Raw genomic sequence first — 16,945 nt, forward strand, 5'->3', positions numbered from 1 at the left:
AATCTATGTTTGGACAAACTAAACTTTCAACTTAATACAAGGCATTTTTTTAAAAGTTTACCTTTGTTTTACGTAGCATACATCAGTGTGACCACTACTGATTAATAGGATTAGATTTTTTAAAATCGACTATTATAATGCATCCATGCACACTTATTGTTCAATGGTTTTAACTTCAAAAGTCACAAAGCATTGAACAACATGTCCCGGCCGGGTTCGTCACTTTTTTGCGGTTGTGTATTTGGTTGTGTTGTGTGCATTTGCAGCATATGTGTTGTCCAGTTGATGGAGATGTTTCCTGAATTTGTTTGCGTTTTGTTTGTTTGCATGTGTTTTTTTTTTAAAGTTGCAGTGCGTTGAGCTTTCAGGGCCACTGCACTATTTCTTTGTAAAAGACACATCTACTTCCATCCTCAGGTTTCTGCATCACCTCCGCTCATTTCCCACACATCTACTACTTTATCGAAGAGCGTATGACTTGGTTTGAAGCACGAGATTACTGCCTCTCGAAGAACAGTGCAATAGCCCAAATATACAACAATGAATACCTCACCGAAATGATGAACACTCCAACCGGGGGGTACACAGACAAGGCCTGGATAGGGCTGTTTGAGAACACTTCAGAGTGGACCTGGGTGGATGGACAACTTGCCACATACTTCCACTGGAACACTGATCAGACAAACAGCACTAATGCCACCGGGTTTTGTGTGATCATGACTGACGGTGGATTCTGGAGCCACGTCAGCTGCTCAAATGAGAGACCTTCTGTTTGTTTTAATGGTGGGTATCGACAAAAATTGGGGTAATTAAATATAGTAGTAGTGGCCTATAAGATCTTCTGGCTTCCTGTGCATTCACAGCAGCAGGGTCAAGGCAGTTGAGATAACTATGAGATTCCCTCATCAGTCCTAACTTTACTTGGGGATGCTACTTGGAGTTGTCTTGACCAATGTGTCATTCAGAGGTCACATTGTCTGAGCTGGCTTCATCACTGTCATGCTCCGATCCTGCTTTTAAATGATCTGATTCATGATCTAAACAGCACAAAAACAAATCGTTTGCCGAACTGCTGCCATCAAAACCATCCAATATTATAATCCATCCAATATAAGATATGACACTTATTAGAAAAACAATGACAATTTGACACAGAACATTGTTGACACAGCTTGAGGAATACCAAGAAGTTGGATATTTCAGAGAAAGAAATGAATGAATTAAACAGAGTGTAATTTAAGGGTTAAGGGTTAATTAGTGACAGCTGTTTATCTTTTTTTTTTTTTTTCAACCCAACAGCAACATATACGTTTCTTTACTTTAAATGCCCAAACATTGTACTACCACTACTTGGTCTAAATACACTGACTCGTGACACTGCAGGTCTTTCCTTCATAATGCTGTCAGACTGTTTAACAAAAACACTCAGTCAATCACATACACCAGGAAACTGAGACTCACCATGTGCAATAATGTGCAATAACTAATACACGCATGTGCAGTGTACCTCATATGCTGCTATTTTTTAAATTCTTGTGCTACGTTGCAAATCTATGCAAAGCTATTTCTTCCGCTGCTTGTCTTCATCTCAACAGGTGATCGCTACGACATTGTTGAGACAGAAATGACTTGGGACGACGCAGAAAGCAACTGTCAAGTTCAGTCTTCAAATCTGGCCATAATCCCTGATAACAAGACAAATTCTGAAATCTCGCAGCTGCTGGAAAAAATCACAGAGGTGTGGATTGGCCTCAGCAAAACTAGAAGTTGGTACTGGTTAACAACCGGAACTACAAAAGAATACACATTAATGAACTGGCAGAGCGGACGACCAAACGACCTGGATGGATGGGAAAGTTGTGGAGCTGTAGTGGTGAAAGATGGAACCTGGACCGATGAGCAGTGTGATGTGGCGTACCCTTTCTTCTGTATTGAAGGTAGGTATCAATGAAACTTTTCCCCCTTTTTTTTTTTAAGCTGGAGATAGATGCCAGAAATGACCCGCAGAATTCCTTTATTACAGAGTTTGGAAGGTTGATCCAGTCTTTATTCTGAAAATATTGTTGTTGCTCGGTGCCCATTTCGGTTTCTGCAACTGTCAATCAAACAGCACTGCCTGTCCTGTGACTTGGGTAATTTTGGATTTTCTCTTTAAGGTTGTGTTCTCTTCTTTTTCTGTTGAACTAAAGTGGTTCATGTTGCTCATACTATCTACCTGAAGCCCTGAAACAAACTGATACTGCTGCTGGCTGAAATCAATAAATCAATCAATCACTGGGTCTATAAAACGGCAGAAAACAGTGACAGGTGTTATGTATATATAACAGTGTGTTATGTTGTGATCAAATTGCCCAGCTTACTGAGATATTGAATTTACTGTCACATTAGACCAGGGATACCAGCAAATTGAGAGTTTGGCATTTTTGATTTAAAAATTGTTGAAAATCATTGAAAATAGTTGTAGATTATTTTTCTATTGTTGCAGATCTAACCCAAACACATAATAAATCTTTTCCTGTGCACATGAAAAGGCTCTCAGGCCTCTAGTTTCACATCAGGGTGATTTGGCAGTATGAGCTAGTGGCCTTAACCCTAATCCCAGCTATTGTTATATGAAACCTGGTGTTAACAAGACTGAAAAGGGCGGCATAACTGAAACTAATAAACTGCATTGGCTGTTTCTCTATCAGTCATCTCAGCTATTGGTTTAATGAATCTTAACTTACTCGTTCAACAGAACATTTATGAATATATACAATTTCAAGCCCTACATACTATTTTAGGCAATTTCAAACATCACTTTTATGTTTCAATACATTTCTTAAGTAAGTCATATATAATATTTCTACTTTTATTAATATTTATCTTTATCTGTTCAGTTAATTTATCCTATGGTAAGATATGTTCTGTTGCAGCTACTCAAAAGTGTTTTTTCTAAAGGTGTGGCTTTATGGAGGGGAACGTCAGTCAGTCCATCACTTTGGTCCAAATAGGACTGTCATGTAACTCTGTACATACATTCATGGTCACCAGAGGATAAATCGCCAACGACTATTGGATGGGTTGTCATGACATTTGGGATTTCTCGTCACTCGGCAGCCATCTTGGCAACTCCCCTTCTGGCTTATGTGGGTGGGTGGGTTGGGGAAGGGAGGGATATGTGTAACACAACTGCCATCCCTCGCATTACTATTCAGGATTCTTTAAGTAATTTGACTCTTGACTCTTATAATATTTCTGATTTGAAATAACTTTGGTAATCCATTGACCTTTTATCTAGCACTGTTATCAGGTCAATTTTATTTATCAGGTCAAATTTTCATTTGTTTTTTCTTTACATTACCTTTGTAGGTAGTTGTGACCAAATATTATTTGCCATTTCTTGTCTTTCTAGTTTTTGGTTTTTCTTTTTTCTCTGAAGTCTCTACCTGTTTTTTGACCCTGTGCAGTTCACAAATTACGGATTACGGTGGTGAAGATGAAGATCAAGTCCAGCGGATCTTGGAGAATGGAAGATCCAACCTTCAGTGCTGAGCTGCAAAAGCAGGTACTGTGTGTGTGTGTGTGTGTGTGTGTGTGTGTGTGTGGCATACAAAGTACAAGAGAAAACAAAACACTTTCAGTATTATCTTTCTCCCTCTCCAGTTGCATGCTGCATTTGCCAATCAGCATATGACTGACTTCAAACTGACCTGGAAGAAGCCACCAGTGAAGCAGACGTATACACACTGATACACTCTCACACACACTCTCACACACTCTCACACACTCTCACACACTCTCACACACACACACACACACACACACACACACACACACACACACACACACACACACACACACACACACACACACACAAATATACTTAATGAATATTCTCTAAACACTTAACTACTTTTGTGTTTGTTTAGTTGCTTGTTGAACCCAATAAAGCAGCTCCCAGCAAGATGCAAAACAGCATTGTTCATATAGAGAAGGTTAGTCTGGAAACAAAGCGAGTGCTTCAACACGTTTGTCCCCTTGTTTGTTAGAGACTGAAATCAGAGAAGCTCAGCTTCGCCATATAAATGTTATACTTTATGCAGGATTTGTTTAGTGTGAAAAATTACTGAACACTCACACAAAGTGGCTCATCTGCACTGTAAAGATGCAACTTTTCTGAGTTCAGTTTTTGAATTTATTTCCATTAGAAGCAGCATGTTTGATATAGTCAAAATGATCAGAGTTGAATCAACACCTCTCTAAAAGAGTTTTGACAAAAGCTGAACATTAACCTTCCTGAAGGTAGATTTATTGCGGGACTGTTGTATTAGTTTACATTAGTTTTAGCTATCTGTACCTAATAAACTGGCAACTCATTGTATAATCTAATAAACAATATAATAACAACGATGAAATCTGGTTAATTCAATTCAGTTCCTGAGTCACACATTTCATTGGTTTAAAATGACAGATGACAAATTGTTGTTTGTCGTGTTGCTCTTGTATGGCCCAGTATACTCGCTCGCACGCACGCACAATTTTTATTCAAAGACGTGAGATAAATTTACCTCAGCAGGGAGCTTAACCTCTCTTAAAACAAAAGCACAGCAGCGCTACCAACCATTTACATTTCATTTCACTGGTTTGAATAGGAAATTTGCCTCCATTGTTTAAACTTACATAAAAAGCAAACAATACTGTAATACACAGGTAGATTCATTCAAATGCTCTTGTCCATTCTTTTTGTACTCAATACTACAAGCATACAGGGATTTTTTAGACACAAATGTGCTTCCAGCTTTGTAGCAACAGTTTGGGGGAAGACCCTTTCCTGCTTCAACATGACAATGACCCCCACGCACGAAGCAAAGTCCTTTGAGAAATCATTCCCCAAGTTTGGTTTGGAAGAACTTGCCCAGAGCCTTGACTTCAACACCATCCAAGACCTTTTGGATGAACTGAACTCACCGGCCGTGAGCCAGACCCCATCACCAAACATCAGTGTTGGAGTTCACTAATACTCTGTAGGTTGTAGGACTTTTACTTATGATGGATACATTGGATACAGTTCTCCAGCTATTCAGGACTCCAGAGTCTAGGTTTGATCCCGTCAATAAAAACTTTGCAACAACTATTTTGAAAGCATCAGTCTTCACAGATGTATTCGTAATATGCAAGTGTAATGCGGAGTTAGCAATGCTATCAAGCAGTCATTTTAAAAAAGCTGTAGGGACTGAATCAAGTTGGAGGTGGAAGACATCTTAAAAAAATCCACGACAGAAATGAATTTCACAATAGATTCCTTGAGTTCACTACAATGGGCATCAAGATCATTTCTTTCTGCTGCTCTACTTGCTCTCGTAACAACACGTATAGGGGTTTCTCAGGGGATTCTCTTGGACAATATTTTTCTAGTCTAATTAAGGGCAACTTTGTTTCAGGTATTTGTAAGGATATTATTAAAACCATTAACCATTTCATCCACTGAGCTACCGAAGCTATGTCAATCAAACGAAAGAATATCAAAAATGTTAAATGATTCAAGATTTAACATCTTACTGTTTCATCTTTAAGTTGAAGTGTAGGGTATTTGATCAAATGTAAAACTGAAAACAACCAGGTGAGATACAATGCATTGAAAACACAGGCCCCAAAGTACAATCTACAACAAAAGTGATTACACCTGTGATCTCCAATCAAGGCTACCTGCATGAACAAGGTTATAAAAGAACCTGTCTAATGCAACACAGCTCCACATGGTAGTGAACTGTAAGAAACCGGATTGTGAGACTTCATAAAGATGAGGGAGGGTACAAGAGTATCAACAGGCTACTGGTCATAAGCTGAAACACAGTTGCAGCAGTGGTTAGGAAGTATAGGACGAGCCATACGACCAATAACAGGAGGCACAGTGGTCGTCCTTGAAAAGTGACGTCACACACAGTTCACAATTTACACTACCTTGCATTGATAAACAGACAGGTAATTGCTTCTTGGCACCAGGATTATATGAGGAAATAGGTCAGTGACTGATCAGACAGAGTGAAGGACATTGCGTGAGGTGAGTCTCCATGGATGAAAACCACTGCTCACACCATTACCGTAGAACATGAATAGAAGTCTATTCATTCTTTGATCAGAGGAAACCAAAATAAATTTGCTTAGATCAGATGTGGAGCACTGATACAGATGTTCATAGATGACATAACGAATGTAAATTTGCATACCCAAATACTGAATGAAAATATGACTCCCAGTCTCAACAGGCTTGGCATTAGATGAATTTTCCACCATGACTATGGCTCCAAAATACACAGAAATATAGTGTATAGTTTATAGTGTAAGGCAGAGCAAGAAAACCCTTCCAGCAAAGAGCAGCTGAAAAGAGTTGTTTGTGGAGAATGACAGAACATCTCAACAGATTTGTGTCAGACCAGTATAATCCAGATCTGTCATCAAAAATAAAGGCCGACATACAAAATGTTTTAAAAAAAGAAACTTAATTTCACTAATATTGAGAGTAGTTAATAGTTATAGTTTAATTAGTCAAAATGAATTGTCTTTAAATTAATTAAATAGACAGGATTTAATTAAATTACATGGACAGTGATATTGACCGGAGTTTTATATATGTATATATATATATATATATATATATATATATATATATATATATATACATATATACATATACATATATACATATATATATATATATACATATATATATATACATATATATATAAAATAAAATTGTTACAGTGATCAGGCAAGGTTTCTGTAGACCCAGGATTATAAAACTGTGACAAAATGTCAACATTTTTGAGAGGTTATCTTTTCCTCATTTGAATATTAAAATATGATTATGTAAAAATGCAGCACAGAGCTGGATACTTCACAGAAAGGGGAGCAGATACTTCCTTGAAAAGATTCCAGTTTTACTTAATTCAAATGCTGGATTTGTTACATGTGAGTACATTTTCTATTTATTCCTAGTTATTATTATCATAATTAATATTATTATCATCATTATTATTATTATCATTGTTATCATTATCAAATTGACTCTTTTTTGCTTTTACCTTCACTACTTTTACAATAATAATAATAATAATAATAATAATAATAATAATCAGTTACAATATTATATTATATTTGATCAAGCTGTCATTTGATCAACTTGAAATGGATATTGGTAATGTTGTTATTTTAGTTTGACGTTGTGGAATTGAACCTTTTAACAAACTCAGGTTCTCAGTGTGAATCACCAACATATTTTTTACCTAGTAATTTTAATATTTTTAAAATGCCTTTGAAACACGCTAGAAATACATTTACATTTACTAATTACAATTTACAACACCTATAATCCACTACAATTAGTTTGTAAATATTGGACCACGTTGAAAACCATTGTCAAGCTGGTTCAAAATGTAGCATGTCTTGTACGTATGTAATTGTTTAATGCTTTAATCTCTGCTGTCCTAGAAGATGCTTGATACTTCATACTTTTCTTTTTATTACTTTTTTACTTCCATTTTTTTCATTTTACTTTTCAGTGAAACCAGAAATGGACTGTTCAGAGCTTTTGATTTTTGTCTTCTTTGGTAAGAGTTCTGATTGCTTTAATTTCACGTTGATGGTTTTTGGTTTCCAGATCATATGCACCATAAATCAGCTGGGAAATTCAGGCCTATAAGAGAAATTTCATAGGAGCAGCGAAGCCATTTGAAAACCTCTGACCATTCTTAATACTAGTTTTACAGAAAATGTCAGGAGTATTAACTCATAACCAGCTCTCATTTGTATGGACTCATTTTGAAATTGTCTTCTGTTTTGAAAAACATTTTTCTTCACTAAAAGTTACCCATATAGGATTTGAACACCTTTGAGTCCAGGATGTGCAAAACTGTTTGTGGGTAACAATATGAATGGTTTTCTTTTTTGTCATTTACTTGCCATTTGGTTTGTTAGATGCTGAAATAAAAATCTGTGAACAAATGAAGTGAACAAATAAACGAACAATAATTCAAAGATTAGACATTTTCTATTGTACAACTAAAAAAAATGAAAAGAAAGGGATAAAAATCCTTTAAACAGTATTGAGATCAACAAATAAATATGTCCTCTACCATCAACCCTTAGGATTTGGCCTCACCTTCTGCTCTCAAGCCCACTTTTATGAGTACCACCATGTCAACCGGCCAATGACCTGGACCGAGGCTCAGCGTTACTGCAGAGAGAAACACACTGATCTGGTGACCATTGAGAGCGCTGAGGACATGAGCAAGTTGAAGAGATCAAATTCCCACACCGGGTTGTCATGGATTGGACTGACTGATGACCCAAAATCCTGGAAGGGAGTTATGGGCAATGATGTAAACTCCTGGAGATGGTCAGCAACTGGTGAAACGGCAAAAACTGATTACCAGAACTGGGCCCCCAATGAGCCAAATTATGGTCAAGTACGTGAGCCCTGTGGTTTTATAGATGATAATGGACTATGGCTCGATGGAAACTGTTCGGTTAAATACCATTTTTTTTGCTTCAATGGTAAGAAAAAAATTTCGTTTACTTATTTAAAGATAACCAGGTTGAAAAGCAGCATATAACTGTCCTCTGTGGCTGAAAGTTTCAAGTGTGTATGGGGGTGGTCAGAAGTATGATGTATTGCACCTGTAATCACACCCTCAGTGATGTCACAGTGTACTGACACACCCTACAGTCCCCTTTAACATCACTATAGCAAGGTGAGATGTTAAACCACTGGAGAAAACAAGATTTTCAGCTGCTGCCGAGTTGGTCTTCAACCTTTTTGTTGAAGATCATTTGCATGCAGACACACACATACACAGTCTTCTTCCATTATCGCCATGACATAATGTATTACCTAGCCCCTTAACCTAACCGTAGTCATCACAAAAAAAATACCTAGCTTTAACTCTTGAACTAACTCTTCTAACCCTTTTGACCTGTGACCAGTTTAATCTTGCCCACATCAAAGTATTGTGACTCATAAATTTAGTTGTGTCAAAAGGCAATGTATATAGACGGGGGAATAAAAATCAACATTCGTAACCTTATCTACTCATCTCTGCATGACTATGTTGTAAGTTTTGACACACTTCCATCACCTCACAGCTAATGCTGCTGCGCACACTAGCTTTACTTTTCCTCTACTGTAGATACAAATCCTCCGGGCCAGAAAATATATACTTTAATTGGCATTCTTCAGACATGGTTGGATGCCCAGACTTACTGCAGAACAAACCACAAAGACCTGGCTATGATTGAGAATGCTCAGGAAAATGCAGAGGTGATGTCAAAGTTTCCATCTGCAGGTCGGTGGTGGATTGGCTTGTACCGGGTACCGTGGAGATGGTCGGACAACAGCAACAACTCCTTCAAAAACTGGCAAAGCGGACAGCCTGATGTCTATTACAAGGACGAGCACTGTGTCGCTGAGAATTCAGACCATGATTGGGCTGATGTGATGTGTACTGATATAAATTTCTTCTGGTGCTATAAAGGTGAAAAATATATATATATATCTCATAAATGCTTTTCTGCTTTTTCCTCATAACGCAATAATATTTCCCTCCTTGGTTTGTGGATATATGTTTGTCGGACTGTTCAGACCTGAGAGTGAAGAACACCATGGTGAGGATGAAGATTCAGACTACTGCTGACCTTTCAGATCCAGCTATTCATGCCCAGATTCTCCAGCAGGTAAAACTCCACCCTGTCCCTTCACAACTAAATCTCAGGCATTAGAACTTCTGTCCTTCCATCTGATCAGTTCCCAGGATCAGATCTCACACTCTGTCATATCAGACCTCAGCAGACTTAACACCTCAGGCCTCAAGGATGATCTCTGGCATCATGTCATGGACAGACAGAAGTGCTCAGAATCAGACCTCAGATATCAGATCACAGACATCAGACCTCATGACCACATGTTACGCATCAGACCTCAATGATACTGACCTCAAGGGCTCGATCTCAGTATAAGATTTCATGGATCAGACCTCGAGCACTAGATGTCAAAACCAGATCTCAGTTATCAGACCTCAGGGTACAGACCATTACAACCAGATATCAAAACTCAGACTTCAGCCTCAGACAAAAACTGAACTATATTGACACAAAGGACAACAATCAAAACAGCTCTGACTGTTGACTCTGATAACTCCCTACAAGGAGAGTAACAGCCCTCAAGTAAAGCTGCTTTCAATTGGTAAAAATAACACATGACATTAATAATGTTTATTGTGTGAAATATGTCAAATGCTACAATAATAATGGAAGTATTTTCTGTTTTATGAAGATAGATTTCCAAAATACTTGTATCATTCAGATAATGATCTTCTAATGTCACCTTAATTCCCTCTCAGCTAGGTGAAAGGTTCAAGACTTTACGGAGTGACGTTAAACTGAGGTGGGTGACTGAACCTGAAAAACAAGAGGAAGAGACTGATGAAGGCTGAATTATATAGTTCTACGAGCTACAAAGACACAATGCAGGCAACCAAAATTTATGTAGTTTGACTTTGTTAACCAAATCTAGTAGATCAAATCCTCTATCATTAGACTCGCTGTAAAACAAAGCCTCTCGTAATCTTAATCTTCTTTCAAAGAATTACATGCACTATCTAGCATAAGTTAAAAGTAACTAACCACCAGCCTGAAAACCAGTGTCATCTGTTGTGAGTGATCAAGGTATAGGCTCAATAAAATAGTCAAATATGTCTTAATATATGAAAGATTGAGGGTCATTTTTAACCTCGAACTTTCTGGTTATTCTTTCATGTTATCTTACTTATTCAGTCATGTCTGTTGTAAACTGTTTTGCTTAACTATTTTGTTTTTTTTGTCTTTCTTTTTATAGATATACTTTTTTTTCTCTATGATAGGTCTGTAGTATAAAAAAATGAAATACTTTAGCTGAAATTCATGGCTTCCTTTTGTTGTCTACTTAATAAAGTCAGTGTGCTGCATACAATTTCCTTATGATCTCTTCTTATGTCATACATGTAATTTATTTTGTCCCTCAATCCATCTTCAGGCTTTGAGACTCAATTAAAAAGATATAAACCATGAAGGAACAGCAAACACACAAACATTGCCCTTTCAGCTGCCCTGAAATAAAACAAGAATCTTGACAACCTCATCATGTACTCTTTTGTTGTATAAGAATTATAAATCTTTTAACAGCCTGATGCACAATGATTTATATAAGAGAAAGTACCTCAATGTGGTACACACATTAGAAATTCAGTTCAGGTGCCTCCCATTTCTTTTGATCATCTTTGAGATGTTTCTACACCTTGACTGGATCCCACCCATAGTTAATACAGCTGATTGGACATAATTTGGAAAGGCACACAACTGTCTATACGAGGTCTCACAGCTGACAATTCACATCAGAGCAAAAATCAACAAATGAGGTGGAAAGCACTGCTGTAGCAACAGGTGCGTCAGGATGAGGGCCTGCCATTGACTCACATACAAGCTCAATTGGTGAAGAAGAGGGCTCTTTAGCTAGCTAGGTAGCCTAGCTAAGTGGTTTTTGTCACAGGGTACACAATTACATGTTATTATACATCTATGCACAGAAAGAAAGTGGAATTACCTTAATAGCATAAACAACCATATGTTCCAGCATCAAACCCACAACCACAGAGAGCCTGCAACAGCAAAGGGCACGCCCATTCTCACTGTGACACACCTGTGGCTTTGCTGTGGAGCTCAGCCTTCCTCTGGAACTATGGATAAAAGGAATTCAAACTGCATTCATAAAAAATATGTATAGATCATAAAATTGCCACAGTGATCTGGCAAGGTTTCTATACACCCCAGATTATAAAAATAAGTAACAAAACATCTAACTTTTTGAAGACCAAACATTATGTTTACATAATGGGTTAACTTTCCTAATTTGGATATTTAAATATGAGTATGTCAAATGCAGAACAGCACTGGATAATTCTCAGAAAGGAGAGAAGACATTTGCTCGCGGAGATTCCAACTTCGGTTAATTTCAAACGCTGCATTTTTTTTTTTACATGTGAGTATCAACATTATCAATTTCAAATATAAGTTGTTAATATTGTTATTTTAATTTTAAATTGGGAAATTTAGCCTTTTGACAAAATCATTTTCCCAGTGTGAATCACCTACAAACGTTTCAACCAGTAATTTCAATATTTTTTAAAATTCCTTTGAAACACACCAGAAATAAATTTACATTTATTATTTACAATCTATTCTAAACTACTACAACTAATTTATACATATTGGACCATAGTCAAGCCTGTTCAAAATGTCACGCCCTCTACATATGTTATTGTTTAAGATGGATTTTTCTTTGTCTGCTGTACTGGTAAATAAAACCTCAGGCATCAGAACTTCTGTCCATCCAACTGACCATTTTCCAGGGTCAGATCTCAGAATCCGTTTAAGGATTAGACCTTAGGCATCAGATCTCAGGATCTCAGGATCGGACCTTAGGCATCAGATCTCAAGGATCAGAGCCAAGGCATCAGGCATCTGTATCAGACCTGAGGCATGTAACCTTACAACCAGATCTAAGGAACCAAACCACAGCACACCTGAGGCCTCAAGGGTGATCTCTAGCATCATGTCATGTTCAGACCTGGAGAATCAGACAGAAGTGCTCAGACTTCACAAACACATCTTCAGAATCAGACCTCAATGGCTAGATCTCAATATAAGATTTCAGGGATCAAACCTCGATCAGCAGGATTTGATCTCAGGCATCAGACCTCTGGGTAAAGACCCATACAACCAGATATCAGGCATCAGACCATCAGAATCACACCTCTGTGTGAGACCTCAAACATCACATCTAAGGATCAGACCTAGAGATAAGACCTCATGGCCAGACCTTAGGATCAGGTCTCTGGCTCAAACCTTATAAATTAGACTTTAAGAATCAGATTTCAGTAACAGGCATCATGAATCAAATGGCCTCAGACAAAAAAAAAAAACAAAAAAAAAAAACTATATTGACACAAAAGACAACAATCAAAACAGCTCTGACTGTTGACTCTGATGACTCCCTACAAGTAGGTAACATTCCTCAAGTAAAGCTGCCTTCCATTGCTAAATACAACACGACATTAATGTAAAATGCTACAATAATACTATGGTATTTTCTGTTTTATGAAGCTAGATTTCCAAAATGCTTGTATCATTCAGATAATAGTCTTCTAATGTCACTTTTATTCTCTCTCAGCTAGGTGGAAGGTTCCAGACTTTACGGAGTGACGTTAAACTTTTGCCAGCATCAAACCCACAGCCACAGAGAGCCTGCAACAGCAGAGGACACACCCATTCTCATGGTAACCACAGCCTGTGGCTTTGCTGTTGCAACTCTGCCTTCCTCTGGAGAAATGGATCACAAGGAATTCAAACTGCATTCATAAAAAATATGTATAATAAAATTGTCACAATGATCTAGCAAGGTTTTGGTAGACCCCAGATTAAAAATCTGTCACTGAAAGTCTAATTTTCTGATGACCAAACATTAAGGTTATATAAGGGGTTACCCTTGGTTCATTTCAAAGGCTGGATTTTTTACATGCGAGTATATTTTATTTAATGAACTTTTTTTGTTTTGTTTTGTTTTTACTTTCAATAATGTTACAATAAATGTACCATCGTTTGGAAAATTAATCAAATTTATAAACTTCAAATGTATATTGTTATTTAAGTTTGTTTAAGTTGTGGAAATGAACCTTTTGACAAACCTACAGTTTCCCAGTCTGAATCACCTACATACGTTTCACACAGTAATTTTTAAATTTTTAAAATGCCTGCGAAACACAACAGAAATGCATTTACATTCATTATTTATTTACAATTTGTATCTACTATTTATCTACCTTTTTTACAGATATTGGACCAAGTTGAAAACCATAGTCAAGCTTGTTGGAAATATAGCATGTCTTGTACGCATGTCATTGTTTAAGGTGGGTTTTTGCATTAATATCTGCTATCCTGGTAAATGCTTGATACTTCATACAATTTTTTACAATGTTTTTACTTATACTTTTTTTCTTTTTACTTTTCAGTGAAATCAGAAATGGACTGTACAGAGCTTTTGATTTTTGTCTTCTTCTTTGGTAAGAGTTCTGTTGATCACCTATCTTCTCATTTTAAAAATCATCTTCAGTTTTGAAAAGGTTTTTCCTTCACTAAAAGTTATCCATATCTGACTCAAAGTTAAAATTGCAATACATTTATTTCTGAGATATGCAATACTGTTTTTTGGAAACAATAACTGTTTTCTATGTATCTTTTTTTTCATTATATGAACTTCAAAGTCAACAAAGAAACATTAATTTAAAGTTGAGACATTTTCTATTGTAAAACTATATAAAACATGATTTTTACAGTTTACAACTAAATATGTCCTCCATCATCAACCCTCAGGATTTGCTCTCACTTCCTGCTCTCGAATCCATTTTTATGAGTACTACTTTGTCAACCTGCCAATGACCTGGACCGATTCTCAGCGTTACTGCAGAGAGAAACACACTGATCTGGTGACCATTGAGAGCGCTGAGGACATGAGCAGGTTGAAGAGACCAGGTGCTCGCACCACTTGGTCATGGATTGGACTGACTGATGACCCAAAATCCTGGAAGGGAGTTATGGGCAATGATGTAAACTCCTGGAGATGGCCAGCAACTGGTGAAACGTCAGGAACTGATTACCACAGCTGGTACCCCACTGAGCCAAATAATATTGGTGGAAATCAGAAATGTGTGTTTGTTAAAAGACAGGGAACATGGGCCGATCAAGACTGTTCAGTTAAATTGGCTTTTCTTTGCTTCAACGGTAAGAAATATTTTGTGTTTACTTATTTAAAGATTACCAGGTTGAAGAGCAGTGCATAACTGTAAAGGTTTCAAGTCTGTTTGGATGTGGTCAGAAGTATGCTAAATTACACCTGTAATAACCCTGCTCACTGATGTCAGAGTGTAGTGACACATACTACAGTAAGCTTTAACATCACTATAGCAAGATGAGATGTTAAACCACTGGAGAAAACAAGATTTTCGGCTTTAATTGACAGAGTTTTTAACTTATTTGTTCTTGCTGTCAGGGACAGACTTCAAGACATGTTCAAACACACACACACACACACATACACACACACACACACACACACACACACACACACATACACACACACACATACACACACAAAAGTAAAAGTTCTGTTGAGTATTTGATGTGTATCTTATAAGTTGATTTGTATTTAAAATCTTAATCTGTAAAGTAACACTTCCATCACCTCACAGCTAATGCTGCTGCGCTTCTCACACTAGCTTTACTTTTCCTCTATTGTAGATACAAATCCTCCAGGCAAGAGAACATATACTGCAATTAACAATCCACTGACATGGAAGGATGCCCAGACTTACTGCAGAACATACCACACAGACCTGGCTATGACCGAGAATGCTCAGGAAAATGTAGAGGTGATGTCAGTGATGTCAACAGATATTGCGTGGATTGGCTTGTACAGAGAACCATGGAGGTGGTCCGACAACAGCAGCAGCTCCTTCACAAACTGGAAAAGCGGAGAGCCAGATAACTATGGGGGCGAGAACTGTGCGGCTGAGAATTTAGACCATGGTTGGCATGATCTGAAATGTGACTATAAAATTTCCTTCTGGTGCTATAAAGGTGAAAAAATATATATACATCTCATAAATGCGTCTCTGCTTTGTTCTCACGATGCAATAATATTTCCCTCCTTGGTTTGTGGATATATGTTTGTCATACTGTTCAGACCTGAGAGTGAAGAAGACCATGGTGAGGATGAAGATTCAGACTATTGCTAACCTTTCAGATCCAGCTACTAACACCCAGATACTCCCTCCTGTCCCTACACAACTAAATCTCAGACATCAGAACTTCTGTCCGTCCATCTGATCAGTTCCCAGTTCTCAGAATCTGTGTGAGGATCAGACCGCAGGCATATAACCATACGACCAGATCTCAGGAATAAGACCTTAGTTCTTAGTTCCCAAGATCAAACCTCGGCAGACTTCACACCTGAGGCCTTGGGGATGATCTCTGGCATTATATGTCATGACCAGACCTCATGAATCAGACAAGTACTCAGAATCAGACCTCAATGATCCTGACCTCAAGGGCTAGATCTCAGTATAGTATTTCAGGGATCAAACCTCAAGCAGCAGAATTTGATCTCAGGCATCAGACCTCAGGATCAGTACCCAGTCTCACACCTCTTTGTGAGACTTCACACATCGCACTTAATGATCAGACCTCAGGGAAATTACCTCATGGCCAAACCTCAGGATCAAATGTTTGATATTGTATCATGCAGATAATGGTCTTCTAATGTCACCTTTATTCCCTCTCAGCTAGGTGAAAGGTTTGAGACTTTACGGAGTGACGTCAAACTGAGGTGGGTGACTGAACCCGAAAAACAAGAGGAAGAGACTGATGAAGCCAGTGGCTAATGTAATGGATTATATTTTTCTACAAGCTACAAAGACAAAAAGCAGGGAACCAAAATTTATGTAGTTAGACTTTGTTAACCAAATCTAGTAGATCAAATACTCTATCATTAGACGCACAGTGAAACAAAACATGGTGTATCTTCACTGATCTTCTTGCAAAGAATTACATGCACTATCTAGCACAAGTTAAAATTAACTAACCACCGGCCTGAAAACCAGTTTTTCGCTGTCCTCTGGTGGAAAGTTTCATGTCAGCATCATGATGAGTGTCACCAGAAACATGTTCTGCTGCACCTGAATCTACACACAACAAAGATGTCACGGGGTACTTGAATACACTTGTATGTCACTGCAGCAAGGTGAAAAGTTAAACCAATGGAGTTTCAGCAAAGATAAAAGTTTCATTGGGTGTTACTTTTTAACTATCCATTTTCTCTGTT

At 37.6% G+C, this 16,945-nt stretch overlaps 2 protein-coding genes across 3 annotated transcripts in view; both read left to right on the forward strand.

Moving 5' to 3' along the window:
• septin7b (septin 7b) overlaps positions 1 to 16,945 on the forward strand; it is a 125,955-nt gene that overhangs the window by 35,177 nt on the left and 73,833 nt on the right. The window lies entirely within an intron of this gene.
• On the forward strand, positions 6,798 to 11,096 carry LOC130172750 (uncharacterized). Its single transcript, XM_056381658.1, has 6 exons — positions 6,798 to 6,951; positions 7,542 to 7,589; positions 8,128 to 8,535; positions 9,324 to 9,512; positions 9,620 to 9,711; positions 10,377 to 11,096. The coding sequence occupies exons 2-6, from the start codon at positions 7,553 to 7,555 to the stop codon at positions 10,467 to 10,469; spliced, it is 819 nt and encodes a 272-aa protein (XP_056237633.1). The 5' UTR covers positions 6,798 to 6,951; positions 7,542 to 7,552; the 3' UTR covers positions 10,470 to 11,096.

Source organism: Seriola aureovittata, chromosome 7, assembly GCF_021018895.1.
Source record: "Seriola aureovittata isolate HTS-2021-v1 ecotype China chromosome 7, ASM2101889v1, whole genome shotgun sequence".
NCBI classification, from domain to species: Eukaryota; Metazoa; Chordata; class Actinopteri; order Carangiformes; family Carangidae; genus Seriola; species Seriola aureovittata.